The sequence below is a fragment of the Berghia stephanieae genome, chromosome 2, assembly GCF_034508935.2.
Source record: "Berghia stephanieae isolate SIO BIC M18660-M18661 chromosome 2, UCSD_Bste_1.3, whole genome shotgun sequence".
Lineage (NCBI taxonomy): Eukaryota > Metazoa > Mollusca > Gastropoda > Nudibranchia > Aeolidiidae > Berghia > Berghia stephanieae.
In genome coordinates this window covers 42287262-42303344 of record NC_088361.1, presented here as the reverse complement: position 1 = coordinate 42303344, position 16083 = coordinate 42287262, and the positions used below count along the sequence as shown (strand labels likewise).

General features: G+C 35.7%; 1 protein-coding gene across 3 annotated transcripts; it reads left to right on the top strand.

Annotated features, from left to right (window-relative positions):
* Window positions 1-238: 238 nt before the first annotated feature.
* On the top strand, window positions 239-15481 carry LOC144964914 (uncharacterized). Of its 3 annotated transcripts, XM_078899697.1 has the most exons (6): window positions 239-371; window positions 3117-3215; window positions 5947-6063; window positions 8696-8818; window positions 10145-10193; window positions 15319-15481. In XM_078899697.1, coding segments are annotated over exons 1-6 (432 nt in total). In that variant the 5' UTR covers window positions 239-328; the 3' UTR covers window positions 15320-15481. The 3 variants fall into 3 exon arrangements, with proteins under 3 accessions (XP_078755823.1, XP_078755824.1, XP_078755822.1); XM_078899698.1 differs by lacking the exons at window positions 10145-10193; window positions 15319-15481 and adding an exon at window positions 9498-9608; XM_078899696.1 differs by lacking the exons at window positions 10145-10193; window positions 15319-15481 and having other exon boundaries at window positions 8696-9067.
* The last annotated feature ends 602 nt before the right edge of the window (window positions 15482-16083 follow it).

The following is a 16083-nucleotide window of genomic DNA, read 5'->3' as shown; positions in this document are numbered from 1 at the left end:
TGTGGCAGCTGACCGGTAAATGTTTACATATCCTGTGGCTATAATCCTGTTGGTGTAGTGCTAGGTTATAATGACGAATGTATGGGATGTAAATTATGGACATAACGATTATATATTTAATATAATGAGTAGGTGGTGTTAACTCTGAACGCCAAGCCCATCTCTATTGGTCATCATAAATATAAATACTGACCACGTACATTACCTTTGGTCAAAGGTTCTGAACTGGACTACCAATTCTGGTCAAAGGTTCTGAACTGCATCGGACTACCAATTCTGGTCAAAGGTTCTTAACTGTATCGGACTACCAATTCCGTGATTTAGAATCATGTATTTCCAATTAGTGTTACTGGCAGTACTTGTTGTTCCAGGTTAGTCATGGCGGATCTAATAAATGAGCCTTTACAATTATTATATAACATACAAATTAACAGATGTAAAAACCTTTAGATAATGTTAGTATAATTGGTAACTTCAATTTAATTCACGAGGTGAGGTAATGTTGACGTTTCGGGTTTGCCCTTTGTCAACAATACACGATGGATGAAACACTCAAGACGAATGAGAGATGAGAGATTCTTTCAAGGGAAACCCAAAACGTAATCATATCAGTCTTTGTTAGTTCAATTAAAGCTTCCATTTCATTTGACTATTGTCATTCATTTCTTTGAGCTTCAAGCAGACAACTCCTTCCTTCTTTCTCTCTTTTAAAATACCGATCAGATTTTTTAAAATGATATTTACAAATAAGCGGAATGTAACTCTTCTAGAAGTAGAAATACTTCCTGAGATCTATATGTAGGCATTACTTGTGTCAAATCCGTGTTGAATCTCCATTGTCCCCTGAAAAGAGGTTGGTCGGTGAGGGAAATGTCATTTTCGCATGCCCCTTCCCTTACGACCAAACACCATAAACGGGTTTTTTAAAAGACCAACTAAACACCCCAAAACGTTTTAAAATGGATGATAACTCTGGTTTATGTTTTTGCCTTTTTTATTTCCCAGGTGTGCAAATAGTTGCTAAACCGTTTGTCCTTTAACAATAGGAAGGCAGAAAAAGAGGATACAATGAAGACTAAGAAGGAAAAGAAATGTCAGGAGAGGGGGAAAATTATAACCAATGGATTGGCACTGAAACAGAAAGGGAGAGGGAAGGGCAAAAATAGAAAGACAGAAATCGGCAGAGGAACGATGCGGAATAATGTGGTCATTAGGGGGAAAATATAATATCACACATCTAACACTACTAAGACATGGGTAATATTTCTTGCCGGGGAAAAGTCAGTTGACACCCGAAACCTGCCACTATGTTTTCAGATTTTGCGACATTGCTCTTAGAAACCAGTATTATTTATGGTGCTTGTTTTGGACATATCATTTACCTGGTGCTCGTTAGGCATGATAAGACTCTTAGCAGTTAGCAGACGGTAGGGGACGGAACGGCTCAAAGTCTTTTGAGACAATTCCCGATCAAAATAGAGAACATTCATTGACATGGAGCAAACACCTGATAAATTTGGTACTTGTCTCTCGGGTCACTTTAATTCCATATATCAGTCAAAAATGGTATAATATGCCATAAATCGGTTCTGTGGCTCAACTAGATTCTTTGAGCAATTGTTCATGCAACGTGTTTATGAATTTAGTGAACTTAATAAAATTAATTACTTACTCGTGTGATCTTGTGGTATGACACACGCCTTGAGGCTGAAAGGTTCAAGTCCCGTTCTGAGCGTTGCAAAGTTGAGTCTTCTGAAAAGCTCTTTACTCATATTTTCTCACCGTACTTAGGTGTAAAATGAGAACCTGACCGCTAACAGCGTTGTCTTGGTTGAAAAAATCGTAACATCGCCTAACATGCGTCATGTCTCGTCCTATATATGTTGAGTGATGCTGTTGTCTAAGGACCCCTTGTAAAGCGCTTTGAGCAAGTTAGTGGATATTGCGCTATATAAATGCCCTTATTTTACTTCAGCAAATCATAGAGAATCAAATTACAGTATACTATGTACCTGTACTTTTTATTCATTGGTAATTATTCTTCAACGCCTTTAGCAGAGATACACCCGTGTTCAATTGAAGTTGGGCATAACTATTAAAAGTCGACACTTTAAATTGGACTCATCACTTTTTGATAAACCATAGTTTTTCATTTGGGCTAGGACACTTTCAAGTATTAATGGATTTAAATGGCCCTCAACTTCTCAAAATTTAAAATTTTAGATGTCTTTACAGTCTCAGATTTGAAACAAGATAATAAGAGAAGGGCCATTTTATTCGAGCAATATCTAAAACATAAGTTGTCGGGGGGTGGGGGCCAAACTACAATGTGATTTGGAAAAGTACATTAAAAAATGTGTAAGAACTAACTGATGCATGACAAGATATTTTAGATTATGTAATAATTATAAGCTATACTTTGGACAACATGGGTGATTCCTGTTGACATCAGACATCTAGTTTGATGGATTATCTATATTCGTTCATGGAATGTCTAGGCGACGGTATCTAATGGTGCCGTTGCGAAAGGGTGTAAGTTTTGTAAGCTATTGTATAAGGCATTTAATGGGCAAGTCAAAGATTCAACCTTGAGTAAGATAAGATAAGATACATCGCCGTGTCGACACGAAGATTGAAACAGACTTATTCATAAACAAGTCGTGATAAATGAGCTTTTTTGAGCTTTTTTTATATAGCGCAATATCCACTAAACGTGCTCAAAGCGCTTTACAAGGGGTCCCTGTCCAACAGCAACATTTAACATTTAGGACAAGACATGACGCCTGTAAGGCGACATTATATTTTTTTCGGGCAGAGACAACGCTGTTAACGGCCAGGTACTCATTTTACACCTGAGTACGGTGAGAGAATGTGAGTAAAGAGCCTTATCCAAGGACTCAACTATGCGCCGAGCGACGCTCGAACCCAAGACCTTCCGATCCGAAAGCGAGTACCATACCACAAGACCACATAGCCGCACCATATCAAATGTATTTCAATATCTGTATTTAAAGTGGTCAATGCCGTTTTTTACTTCAAAATGTTACTTTCATCTTGTTGATTTCTTAACCATTTGATATGTACAAACCCTGTTGCTTATTATTAACTCTTCCCAGCGTCTGCCGTTGTGTGTCGTGAAACATATTGCGGCCAGTTTTGTCATCAAGGTTATAGAATGAGTCAGAATGGATGCCCGACTTGTGAATGTCTAACAGGTAATCTAAGATCTAAGCCGATTTTCATTTTTTTTAAAAGTCTTACATTTTAACACCTTGTGATTATTTAAAAGGGACTAGTGGAGAACCCGTGATATTTGCGGAGAAATAAAGGCTATTACGAAAAGATACTCTTCTAGTTTTATCATTATAGACTCTACAACCCTATTGTGCAAATTAGCATAGATTGGGGCGAATCTTTTGAGCCATCAAAATTGGTTCGGCAATGAAGCCTGTAGGTGAGTGCAAATGAATCTGACAACAGATGGCGACTCCCAGCGTCAAATGACCAATCATTATATTTCTTACGCTCTCAACAGATTTTACAAACAATCATTTGAGTTAACGGGTGATAGAATCACCTGTAATTTGAAAAAGGTTTGCCAGTTACTTGTATATCAATCTGTAAAAATAGTTTTATAATAATTACATTTGCTAGTATTTCTGTGCTCGTTTGCAAAATTAAACATGGGCTGTACGGCCCAATTTTGCCCCCAAACCTAGTTCTAAGAAAAAATGGACCCCTATTCGGTGTATTTGGCGTTATGGTTTAGCGCAGTCGCCAACAAACATTATTCTATAGAAATATTGTATCCCTCGTCGAGAGAGGATTTTTTTTCCACCGTTAATGTGTTTATTCGGCAATTAATGTTGCCTAAATGGGTCTCTAGAGAAAAGGCGGTGGTAAAGGCAGTGTTGCCAAAAAAAAAACAGGGAAAGTCTTTAGGGCATAGGACTCATTAAAACTTAATTTTGATTTCAATCGTCCGTGAAATACATTAAAATAAAACACAACACAACGACGACCGGGGGGACTTATGTTTGAACCCCTAATTCGATTTTATATATATTCCCCTAGTCAAATGTAACGTCTCCCTATGACTTCAATGTATCATATTGTGATAAATCGCCTCGATATGGTATTATGTTGAGACGCTTTAGATGATGAAAATTGGAAATGTTGTTGAAAATATTGATGCTATGAGCTTAGTAAAAAACAAAAAATCTCACAACATCCACCATCGGGATATAACGTACCAACACACAAAGCTATATGTAACCGTCAACGTCTATAATCTGATTGACACAATTTAGTGAGAAATACTCATAAAACAATAACAAAGAGCTGAGTGGGGTCAATTTTGTTCCATCTATAAATACAATGAAGATGATGTCACTCAGGTCTTGGTTATTGTTTTTTGCCATCCACATTTATGAGTAATTCTCACTAAACTGTATTAACTAGACCACAAGCAACCAAGATGTTAAGGTTCAATTTTTAAAAATCTAATCATCGACCACAAGAGGTCTGAAACCAACAGCAACACTTAACATGTAGGAGGAGACATGACGCCTGTTAGGTGATTTTACCTTTTTTTCCGACAATGAAAACGCTGATAACGCCCGGGTACTTATTTACACCCCAAGTATGGTAAAAGATGTGAGTAAAGAGCCTTTCCCCAGGACTTAACTATGTGCCGCTCAGACTGGGATTCAAACTTTGGACCTTCTGGTTCGAAGGTGAGTGCCATACCATTAGACCATATAGCCGCAATATACAGTAACAAAAACCAGTATTTTTATTTTTTTAAAACAATAAGGTATCGTTACACTTTACGACATTCAGCATATCAACCATGGGCAAGGCTGCGATGGTTAATAAAACGTTACTTTGACTCTATTTGCGGCAAAAGTGCGATCGATTCAAAACCGTCTCGAAGGGGGCATAAAAACATTGGTTCCTCAGAAAACTGGGTCCTTGTTCGACATCAGGGGCCTGATTATGGCCATCGTAAACTTATAATCTGACACTGACCAAAAAATGACGTCAAAAGACAAGTCTTTGACCACAAAAGAAAACACCGTGAGTTGTATTCAATAGTTCAACCAATTGAGCTCTACTAACGACAACTCACCAGAAGCTACACAAACCGAAACAATGACGTCAAACTATCAGAACGATGGCTATGATTCGTTACGAGCTAATCATGAAGGCGGACTATGCAAAGTCTGGGACTAAACGAGGGACTAAACGGGCGAAATTTACACCCGCGATTGAGCAGGCGTAAATAGCGTAGTCTGGGACTAAATATCAGAATTATATGTGCTACTCGCTGGGGGGAGTAAATGTACAGCGCTTAGAACAAGGCTACCCGACAGTTTTTGATTTTGTTTGTTTTTTCTTCTCTTTTCCCGAATATTCGACAGCCGCACACACACTCCTCATCTTGCCCATTCTAAACACTCCCCAGGGACTCTTTCCCCCATACTGTTTCAAAGTAACTTCCTCATATTAATATTACAACTGCTGCTACCACTACTACTACTACTACTACAACTACTATTACTACTACTACTACTACTACTACTACTACTACTACTACTACTACTACTACTACTACTACTATCAATTCTATTATTACTACTACTACTACTACTACTACTACTACTACTACTACTACTACTACTACTACTACTACTACTACTGCTGCTGCTGCTGCTGCTGCTACTACTACTACTACTACTACTACTACTACTACTACTACTACTACTACTACTACTATGATACGTTTTAGTCCGAGACAATGAATTTAGTCTCGGACTACCGTCATAGTCTTGGTCCATGAATCAGGCCCGATATCATAATCGATCACGGCGCTACCAATTTTAGGTTGTCCCTAACATAAAGCTATATTGTTTTAATGATACCATCTTGCTTATCTTTTGACAGGCCTTGGCGGTGGAGAATCTAGCTGTGATCCCGTCCAATGCTTCGCCCCTTGTCTCAATGGTTCCAAGGTAGACAGTGATGGATGTCCCACATGTGATTGTGCCCCTGATACTGCAGGTGATAATGGCAGTGGTTGCAACAGGGGGTGAACTGTCATAATGATAATACTATCTATATTATCCAGAAATGGCAATTCATGTTTGTTTCCATTGCATTACATATGTCATTTACATGGTCAACCATCCATACAAACATTATCTCTCTCTCTCTCTCTCTCTCTCTCTCTCTCTCTCTCTCTCTCTCTCTCTCTCTCTCTCTCTCTCTCTCTCTCCCAATCTATCTATCTATCTATCTAACACACACACACACACACACACACACACACACATACACACAAACAGAGAGATAAATGCACAGGCGCATACTAGGCACACGCCCAAATAGGCCAATACTAGTCATACACTCACATGTGGTTATTAAAAAGACATAAATTATAAGGAATACTTAAACATATTACAATTAATATTTTTGTGAGATTAAAGTTGCTTGATTGTCAGATTAGAGCTGTAGAGCTTTTCTATACAGCGCAATATCCACTAAATATGATCAAAGCTCTATACAAAGGGTCCCTGACCAACAGCAATACGTAACATGTAGAACGAGACATAATGCCTGTTAGGTGACAATTTTTTCGACAGAGACAACGCTGTTGCTGGCCAGGTACTCATTTTACACCTGCGTACGATGAGAGAATGTGAGTAAAGAGTCTTTACCAAGGACTCAACTCCTCGCTCAACCCATGACCATCCGATCCAAAAGCGAGTGCCATAAAACAAGACCACATAATAAAGGTAAAGCTTCCAAGTATGACATATCCTTTTCTTAAATGGGGGGGGGGGGGGGGGGGGGGGGTGAGCGACACTAAAGGGTCATTTTATTTATTTGATGAAATATCCTAAACTTCTATACACAGTCATGATGTATATGTTTGGGAAGGATGATTGCATATAATTTTTTTCGAAAAAAGTTGCCCGTTGCTATGGAAACGACGCCATGTTGGAAATAAACAACAAATCTTAAACAGTCAAAGGCTTTTTTGTTTATCAACCGATTGCCATAATATTTTGGTCAGAGATAGAAAAAAGAAAAATAAAGAGTCTCTAGAAGCCCGATTTTTTATTTTAATTAGACACTTTAAAAATTAAATTCAAAGTTATTACTCGATTATTCCCCTTGAAAAAAAGTTACATAATTTCAAATTACTCATAAAAAATTTTTTTTTCAAAAGTCCGGCTCCTAGAGGACCTGCGTATTTGTATGACACTCATTTGTAGAAAGTTTGAAGAAGATTCGTTGAAAACTGAGGGAGGAGAAAGGTTTTTAGTGACGAAAATTGCAGTTTTGAGAAAAACGAATTTAATAGTCAAAGTAAACGAGTTTAGGGAAAAACTCTCCTCTCGCTCTCTGATTTGATTGTGACCACATGACAGAATTAAGAACAAAGTGATTGGTTGTTGAAGATAGAGGAGAGTTTCTACTTTTCATTGATATGTTTTTGCCTTTATTTAGTTATAAAGACTCTTTGATATTCCTGGGTGGGAATCCTGACCTCCCATAGCGGGCAGGGAGGTACATACTGTGTCTTCTATCCCCTTATATCTGTTTTCCAACATGCTTTCTGTCTTTGTCTTGGAATGAGATTACTTGGGTTTTTCCTGGCCCTGGTCGGAGTCCTGGCTGGGAGGGAAACAGTCAAATGCATAGTTATGGTTTTGGTAGATGATATTTTTTTTCCTTGTAAATCATCTCTCTGATATGCATTATTATATTTGTTATTTTTAATGTATAATGTAAGCATTTGAGTGTATTCCTCTTTGTTGGATTTTGTGCATGTGTCCGGATGAGACTTATAGGTGATTTCAAACTAATTACATTGGTGGTATGCTCTTGGATTCTACATCTGATACCTATTTGTTCCCAGTTCCCCTTTGTCTTACTTTCTCTTGGCTGCTTTAATTGTAATTCTAGAACGTTTTACTATCCCATTTTCTTCCTTTTTACTGGCGCTGATATGACCTTAATGTGTTGCAAGCGCCGTAAAATCCTTAAAAATTAAAAAAAAAAATCTTTGATATTCTTTCATGAAATCAGTCCACTGAAACTAAAAATGGCAGGATTTAACCATACTATGGGTCACAAAATACGTTATTTTGAGTCGAAAAAAACTGAAAAAGTTCTCATGCAGTTTTTTATGCACACAAATGGTCACATGACAACATCCCACCAAAATCTAATTTTAGCAAACTGGGTCAAAATTCATCATTTTTAATGTCGCTCCCCCCCTTAAGTTCAATGTGTTTTAGTGAGCTCTAATTGGTGACAAATGATTTTAGAAACTTAAAGGAAGCGTAAAGCAAACAATCATTAAGAGAGACAATGATCAGCGTGATAAAATTAACAACTGTTTTTTAAAAATAATATCAAATTTTGATAGCTCTGCAGCTCGAAAGAATGAGAACAATTTGCTTGTTTTTCTGGAAGGGGGTGGGGGGGGGGGGGGTTATTGTTGGTTTGTGTGTTTTTTGGGTTGGGGGGAGAGGGGAGGATTTGATTGCTTGTTTTGTTCTCTTTTTAATATTGATGTTGAGTTTTTAAACTTGTTGTGTTCTGTTTTTTTTTTTTTGTTTTTTTTGTTGTTTTTTTTCTTTTCGTTGCTTTTTTGCTTAAATATATTTTTTCTTCTCCTAAGTCCGGTCTAATTCTTCCGTCGACGACGACTTTCCTGCATGCACTAAGGTTTATTGTATTACGCCTTGCAAATATGGATATAAATGGGAAAACGGATGTCCAACCTGTACTTGCAAGGATGCACGTAAGAAATATTCCTTAACATTATTATCACTAACGTCATCATCCTCGTCATCATCTTCATCTTCAAACTATGCAATCTGTGCTAGAAGAACTATTTACATCATTACTCAACCAAACATGGCTAAACTGAACAAAAGAAATGAACTTACATCCGCATGCAGACACAGAAATAAACACCTTCATTGCAATTAAAACCATCATGATAATCTCGAAATATCACAGAAAGTACGAAACAACACGCAATCTTAAACAACAAAAACGATTACACTTCCCAAAGATTGTCCTAGTGGCATGAAAAGGTTTATGTTTATATATTTACCGCTCCTTCAACTTTAAAGTCGAGCACTTTCATTTCGTGGTTTTTACTCTATAATTATATTTTTATATATTTATCGCTCCTTCATCTTTAAAGTCGAGCACTTTCATTTCGTGGTCTGTATTCTATAGTTATATATATATAATATATATATATAATATATATATATATATATATATATATATATATATATATATATAATATAAATATATATATATATATATATATATATATATATATATATATTGAATCGTGTTTGATACAAATATAGTACGAAAAGTGCTCGACATGGAGTAATGGAGCGAATCATTATTTTTTAAAATAGTTACCACAATGTTTGAGACAGTCTACATTAATGTTTCAGGCATAATTCGCCATCGTCAGGACTGAGTTGTTTTGTTGACTGTTGTTGTTTGTTGAAGTGGTTCCGGTTTGTAGTTAATTAACAAGAACTTCCGGCGATGTGGACACGTACCGTACATCTCACTTTTCGTGTTGAGTGTGGCTTCATGAGGGTGTTTGATTATAGTATATTTCTCTTCCAGGCATAAGCTACATTGTTTTGATGTTGGTGTGTATCCTGTTGCTTTAGATAAAATTTTCCATGAAATGTTGTGGTCTAGTTTGTTGTCTTTTAATTTCCAAATATGTTCGCTGAGTTTTGTGGATGTTTTATATATATATATATATATATATATATATATATATATATATATATATATATATATATATATATATTTATAGGAAATGTGTATATATGTGATATACTTATCTCCACGAGTAAAATTAACGTAAAGGTATTCACTTATAAATTTATAATCTATAATATCAATGACTACGTATGGACATTTATAAGTCTGCTGTCAGATTGATTCTTTTTTTATATTCTCTGTTACCCCAATGACAATGCATTTGGTTAGCAGACTTGTATACATAATCAATGCCTAGTTAGTAAAGATTTTTGTTCATAGTTATTCTAATACAACAATTAAATTACTGACAATCGTACAGGCAACAGATTTTGGATCATTAGACAACTGTGTAGATTCTTAAACTGTTGGTAAGAGTATGTGGTTAATGTTGTCTGTTTTTGCATGACTTCTGCATGAGGCCTAATCAAATCATATACTTGTCGCAGACAAATTATTTATACATAAAAATATAAAATATTATTTATATCTCCATGGGTGAGAAAATGTTTTAGATTCGAAGATTTTAAAACTTTGCATTTCACCCTGCCATATTTTCTACAACATTCTTTGACACCCAAGTGTAACGCCGATTATATGCAGTCAATTTTTAAATAACTTATGACCCCAAGATTTAAACACTTAACTGTCGTTCTCTGGAAAACACGTATTAAAAATTTGGTCAGAAAATTCGTCCTTCAAATATCGATGATTAAGATGACCCAAGATTTTTAATAAGTGTTTTCCAGAATACAACAGCTAAGTTGGGGTCATAAGTTATATCAAGATTGATTGCATATCATCGGCGTTTCATTTTGGTATCAAAGAATGTTGAAGGAAATAGGATGGGTTAAACCGCCGAATATTACAATCTTCGAATCAAATCAAAATTTCTTATCCGTTAAAATAATATATAGCATGATAACGGATTCGTAGTATTGGTTTTCTGGCCAAAAATGTAAGTACATGTCTTTATTAGAGTAGGCTGGTTAACTGGTTAAAGGCTCTTTGTGACAATGGCAGACTGCCTTTGAAAAGGAGATATCGCCTTTTATATTTATATACTATCTTGCATTGGAATGGCATTAACCTAAATCGTTAAATTGGGTAATTTAGATTTATGAAAAGCTGGTTTGTGTCCATATAACATGATTGTGAGACATAAGGGAGAAGGTTCTGGTATATGATAAAGATCTGGAAAAAGTGTGTAACGAAGCCAAACAACAGGAGAGAAAAATACACTGTTTCATTGGAATCTTTTCTGACAAATAACATGCTTACTGGTATTGTACCGTATACTGATTAAACATTTTTTTCATTTTGGCCAGAAAACATTTTCTATATATATTGATAGCTTAAAATCAAAGCCTATTCGTGCGTTAATGTTCTAGATATTTACTTGGTGTAAATGTGACAAGTAAATGATTTGATGAATGAATTTCTCTTTTCCCTGTTATACCTGAAATAGATGTCAACATTAAACTGTATATCCCTTGGCTTTACAATGTATTTAAATTTTAAATGCTTACAATATTTGGTTAAATAAAAACGAGCTTATTTGCATTCAAAATAAAACCTATTCATTCATTGAAAAATTTGATCCATTGAAATTTGTTTATTAATATTTATAAAAGAATTTATCATTATATTTTATCTATTTCAAGTCATATTATAGCAGTAATTTAAAAACAAAGTGCAAATATCACGCTTATATTTTATCTATTTCAAGTCATATTATAGCAGTAATTTAAAAACAAAGTGCAAATATCACGCGCCAATATTTTAGTTCTAAATAAACAATCAAATATTTTGAGCATTTAAACATATTTATATTTTGGATATATAATATTTTCTATTTATTACTTTCATTAATGTTTCCTATACGATTTGTCTCCTATTTTTCTTCTATCTTTTGTTTTGCAAGAATCTTATCCCTCCTTGATTTTATTTTGATACTTAAGGTTCACTATAATACTATTTAAAATATTTCGTAAAGATAAATTGCGTGTAAGTATCATGACGTAGTACATATGTAGCCAGTTTGAACGTAGCTTTCGTTAAGCCTGGCATTTGCCACAAAAGTACTTCACTGCACACTGCAAAGACCGCCCCCCCCCCCCCCCCACCTCCCCACCCCTTCTTAATGAAATTGAACAAAAATATATATTCAATAGTAAAGGAATGTGATAATTTGATTTCTAAATTTGAACACTACAGAAGACATGAGTTATTTTTCATTATCTTTTGGTGATCGTCACTGTGTGTTCTGGCGTATTTTTGAGGAAGAATCAAACTGTAAACATTTTATAGGTGAGATACTTATAGTAAATTCAGGTGGCCACAATTATCTCCAGATCTTAAAAAGAGTGATTGGCACTAACTTACCATTTATTCTTGAGTGTATCAGATTTGCCATAAAATTTGCTTTGATGTAAGTAAAACCTTTCATTCCATATGAAAAACAACATTTCTTGACAATAAACCAGTAGATTGTTGACCAATCAAAACGCGGGATTTGTGTCACACACTCAAACCCGCTCTGATAAATATAGCTGGTTATTTACAAACAGTAGAATTAAGGAAGTCGACATTACTATGCTTGTTGTTTGTTTTTTTTTTTTTTTTGTTGGTTTTTTTTTGTTGTTTTTTTGTTTTTGTTTTTTGTTTTTTGGTTTTTGTTTTTTCTTTGGGGGGGGGGGGTGCAATTGTTTGGCCGCTACTTTAGTGATCGGTTCTCTTTAAAGGTTTCACACAGTTTTCTGTAATTGTACTATATCATCGTATAGTTAGCTTAGTTTAGCACTAACTGCCATTGTTTTTATTCTGACGACGGCGGTTATGTTCTCTTCCACTAAAAAGAATTGAATAGAGAAGTCTCATTTAAGTGACCCATACACGAGTGAGTAAAGAGCTTTCCCAAGGACTAAATACCGCATCGTCCCCAGCGGGATTCGAACACACGACCTCACGGTCGCAAGGCAAACTGTCTACCACTAGACTACGGAGCCGTACATTAGAAAATGCAGTCAAAACCCGTTAGATATCCAAAAATACCGTGTACTAATTCCTACTGAGAGGATCCTGAAGTCGAAACTAGATATGTTTCATGGTCTGGTGTACTCACAAATGTTTTCTTCAACTGTTTTCTGTAATTGGTCCTATACGAATTTATTTTCTTTTTTTTTTAGTATAAAGTTCTTGTATTGTTCGTCCTCCCTGTATTTTTCTACCAAAACGACATATGCTCGTCTTTTCTTTTTCTGTTACTTTAATCGTCGTATTTATAGAATGGTGGACTTCCGTGATTGGAGTCCATTGCACACAATATAAATGAACTCCTGGAGAAGGAGAACAATAGAGAAGAATGGCGGAAAGTGGTGAGAGCTGCATCCCATGTATCCTCCTGACGATCATCAGATCATGGGATAAATGCATAAATGAATGAATGACTCGTCGTATTTCAAAGTTGTGTCAAACTTTATTAAACTTCGATATATTCAAGTTGAAACGCTCTATCGTCTTCCTTCTCCGAGATGTTCACGCTACGATGTTTACATGCGAAATGCACCATTTCATTGGCGGTCGCCACACCCGGCCAATCGAAAAGAACAATCAAGTGGACTTGCGAAATAGAATATCAACAGATTTTTGATTTACTCAATGCACTTGCGCAAGTCCACAATATCACCTATACAGGCTTGTCAGTTGTAGGCAAAGACAATTAAATTGCGCAATTTAAATGATCATGTAAAGGTTTAAATAAATCGATGTTGCTGATTTGAGTGTAAACTACTCACAAAACGTTGTGAGTTGAAATTTTGGGTTAGATCGAAACAAAATTAACATCATATCAAAACAAGGATACTTAATGCATAAATATATCGAGAAAATTCCCCTCATATCTTTAAAGTGATACTAAGCTGCTAGCAACTGTGGACTGTAAAACGTAATAAACAAAAATTAATATAACAGTTTCAAAATAAGAACAATATACCAGAAATGGAACGTTTCGGGCTCAAAAGCCTTCTTCAGGCAACAACAACAACAAAATCACTAAAAACATAAATAAATTACTAAAAACAGATCAACTACTAAATATTTCGCAAGTCCTCTCTGTTGAAGAAAATCTTGGAACGCAAACAAAAAGACGCGTCTGCTAGGTAACTAATGTTGCTGCTGGAAGTTGAAGAAATAAATAGCAATATGAAATTGAGTGTAAGCTTCAATTTCATTACAAAAACAGATAGAATGGACGTTTCGGGTTTCCCCTTTATCAACAAACAGGATGAATGAAATACTACAGATGAATGAGATGATGTGGTAGTGGCGTAGTTAAGATAAATAAACAAAACATTGATGGTCTATATAAAAAAGCTCAATTAAAAAAAATAAATTAAGTTATGGATTTTGGAATGTCATCCAATCGTTGTGACGGTAAATTATTGGTCTATATAGGTAACCATAGCGACTACTATATTTATCTCCAATGAACTACGATTTTTTAAATGTTTTAAGTAGACAGGTTTGTGTTTAAGACTAAATCAAATTATGCTTCTTTTATTTCTTTTTGTATTTTAACTATGTAGTTTTTTTTCTTTTTAAAATACCGCTTGAAATGTTTTGGAATGTTGGGGCTCCCACTCCCCCCGCCCGCCCCCCTTCTTACCTCTATTATTTCTTATTATTGGCGTGATTGTTGTCATCATCATGATTATCATCCTCTTCATCCTCATCATCATTACAGGGTCAATTCACATAAGGACCCTCATATGAATATTCCTCTACTTCATATTTCCATTAAATCAAAGCGTTTTGAGTTTATATCTAAAACTAGATAAGCTGTAAATAACATTTTTCATCAAGGTCATTCCAACAGACAGCCAATAAATACGGCGTTTCGGACGTGCACTTATTTGCAGGTCTGATAACCCAAATAATTGTTATGGGCTAATTGTTGTAATGGACATTTCCAAGAAAGACACAAAATATTGTCCATAACAACATAGTTAAACCAAGCCTATTCTTGTGATCGGCTGTACAGACATGCAAATATGTACACGTTAGAGTGTGTCACATGATACAATAACCTGACTCCATGAAAGAGTCATAACAAGTCAATTCATAGATTAAATGAAATATCCAGCCTTTGAACTATTATAATATAATATTATACTCTTGTGGCTATGTGGTCTTGTGGTATCACACTCGCTTTCGGATCGGAAGGTCCTGGATTCGTCCTCGCTCAGCGCATAGTTGAGTCCTTGGAAAAGGCACTTTACTCACATTCTCTCACCGTACTCAGGTGTAAAATGAGTACCTGGCCGTTAACAGCGTTGTCTCTGTCCGAAAAATATGTAATATCGCCCTAACAGGCGTCATGTCACGTCCTATGTTTTACGTCTTGCTATTGGCTAGGGACCCCTTGTAAAGCACTTTGAGCACGTTTAGTGGATATTACGCTACATAAAAACTCAATTTTTTTTTACTCTTCCACAGATCAGAAAATCCTACCAGAAATTGAAACAGCTTGTAAGATATCTATCACGAAGGGTTTTCCTTTACTTTGCGGATTGTACATTGAAGCATTTGTAATTTGACTCTTAGTTTTCAGTGACGTGACTTTTCTAATTATTTTCCTCATAAAGTGTTCTGATATGTGTGTTTGTTTTCTATGACTTTTATTCCGTTGGTGTTTTGGTGACACTCGCTTTTGGATCGGAGAGTCCCGAGTTCAAGACCCGCTCTGAGCAGCGCATAGTTAGGTCCTTGGAAATGGCTCTTTACTCACACACTCTCTCACGTTCTTCAGGTGCAAAATGAGATTGTACCTGGCCGTCAACAGCATTGTCTTTGTCGGAAAAAAATTCCAATATTGCCTAACAGGTGCCATGTCTCCTCCTACATGTTCTGTGTTGCTGTTGGCATGTCCTCTCTGTTGAAGAAAAATGTTGGAATGCAAAAGAAAAAAAAAGAGTACCGAATTGAGCGGAATCTAAAAAAAATCTTGTAAAGCGCTTTGAGTACATTAAGTGGTTATAGCGCTGTATAATGATAGTTTTTTCTCTTTTTTCTTTGGATGTTCAGCGGGGCTTCGACTATAATAAAGTGATATATATAGAATGCAATGCCAATCTTGGATTTGGTACCAGTATAACAGGAGGTATGTGCTATATCAAGATATAAGTAACAATGTGAAATTGAATGTAAGCTTCAATTTAATATTCGTCATTAGTGTTTCATTCATCCTGTTTTGTTGATAAA

Bases quoted from the DNA above. Each gene is read 5' to 3' on its own strand.
- LOC144964914 (XM_078899696.1), top strand. From the start codon at position 329: ATGTATTTCCAATTAGTGTTACTGGCAGTACTTGTTGTTCCAG. The intron at 3,216-5,946 runs GTAATCTAAGAT...ATCTTTTGACAG, and splicing joins GACTTGTGAATGTCTAACAG to GCCTTGGCGGTGGAGAATCT. The intron at 6,064-8,695 runs GTGATAATGGCA...TCTTCTCCTAAG, and splicing joins TTGTGCCCCTGATACTGCAG to TCCGGTCTAATTCTTCCGTC.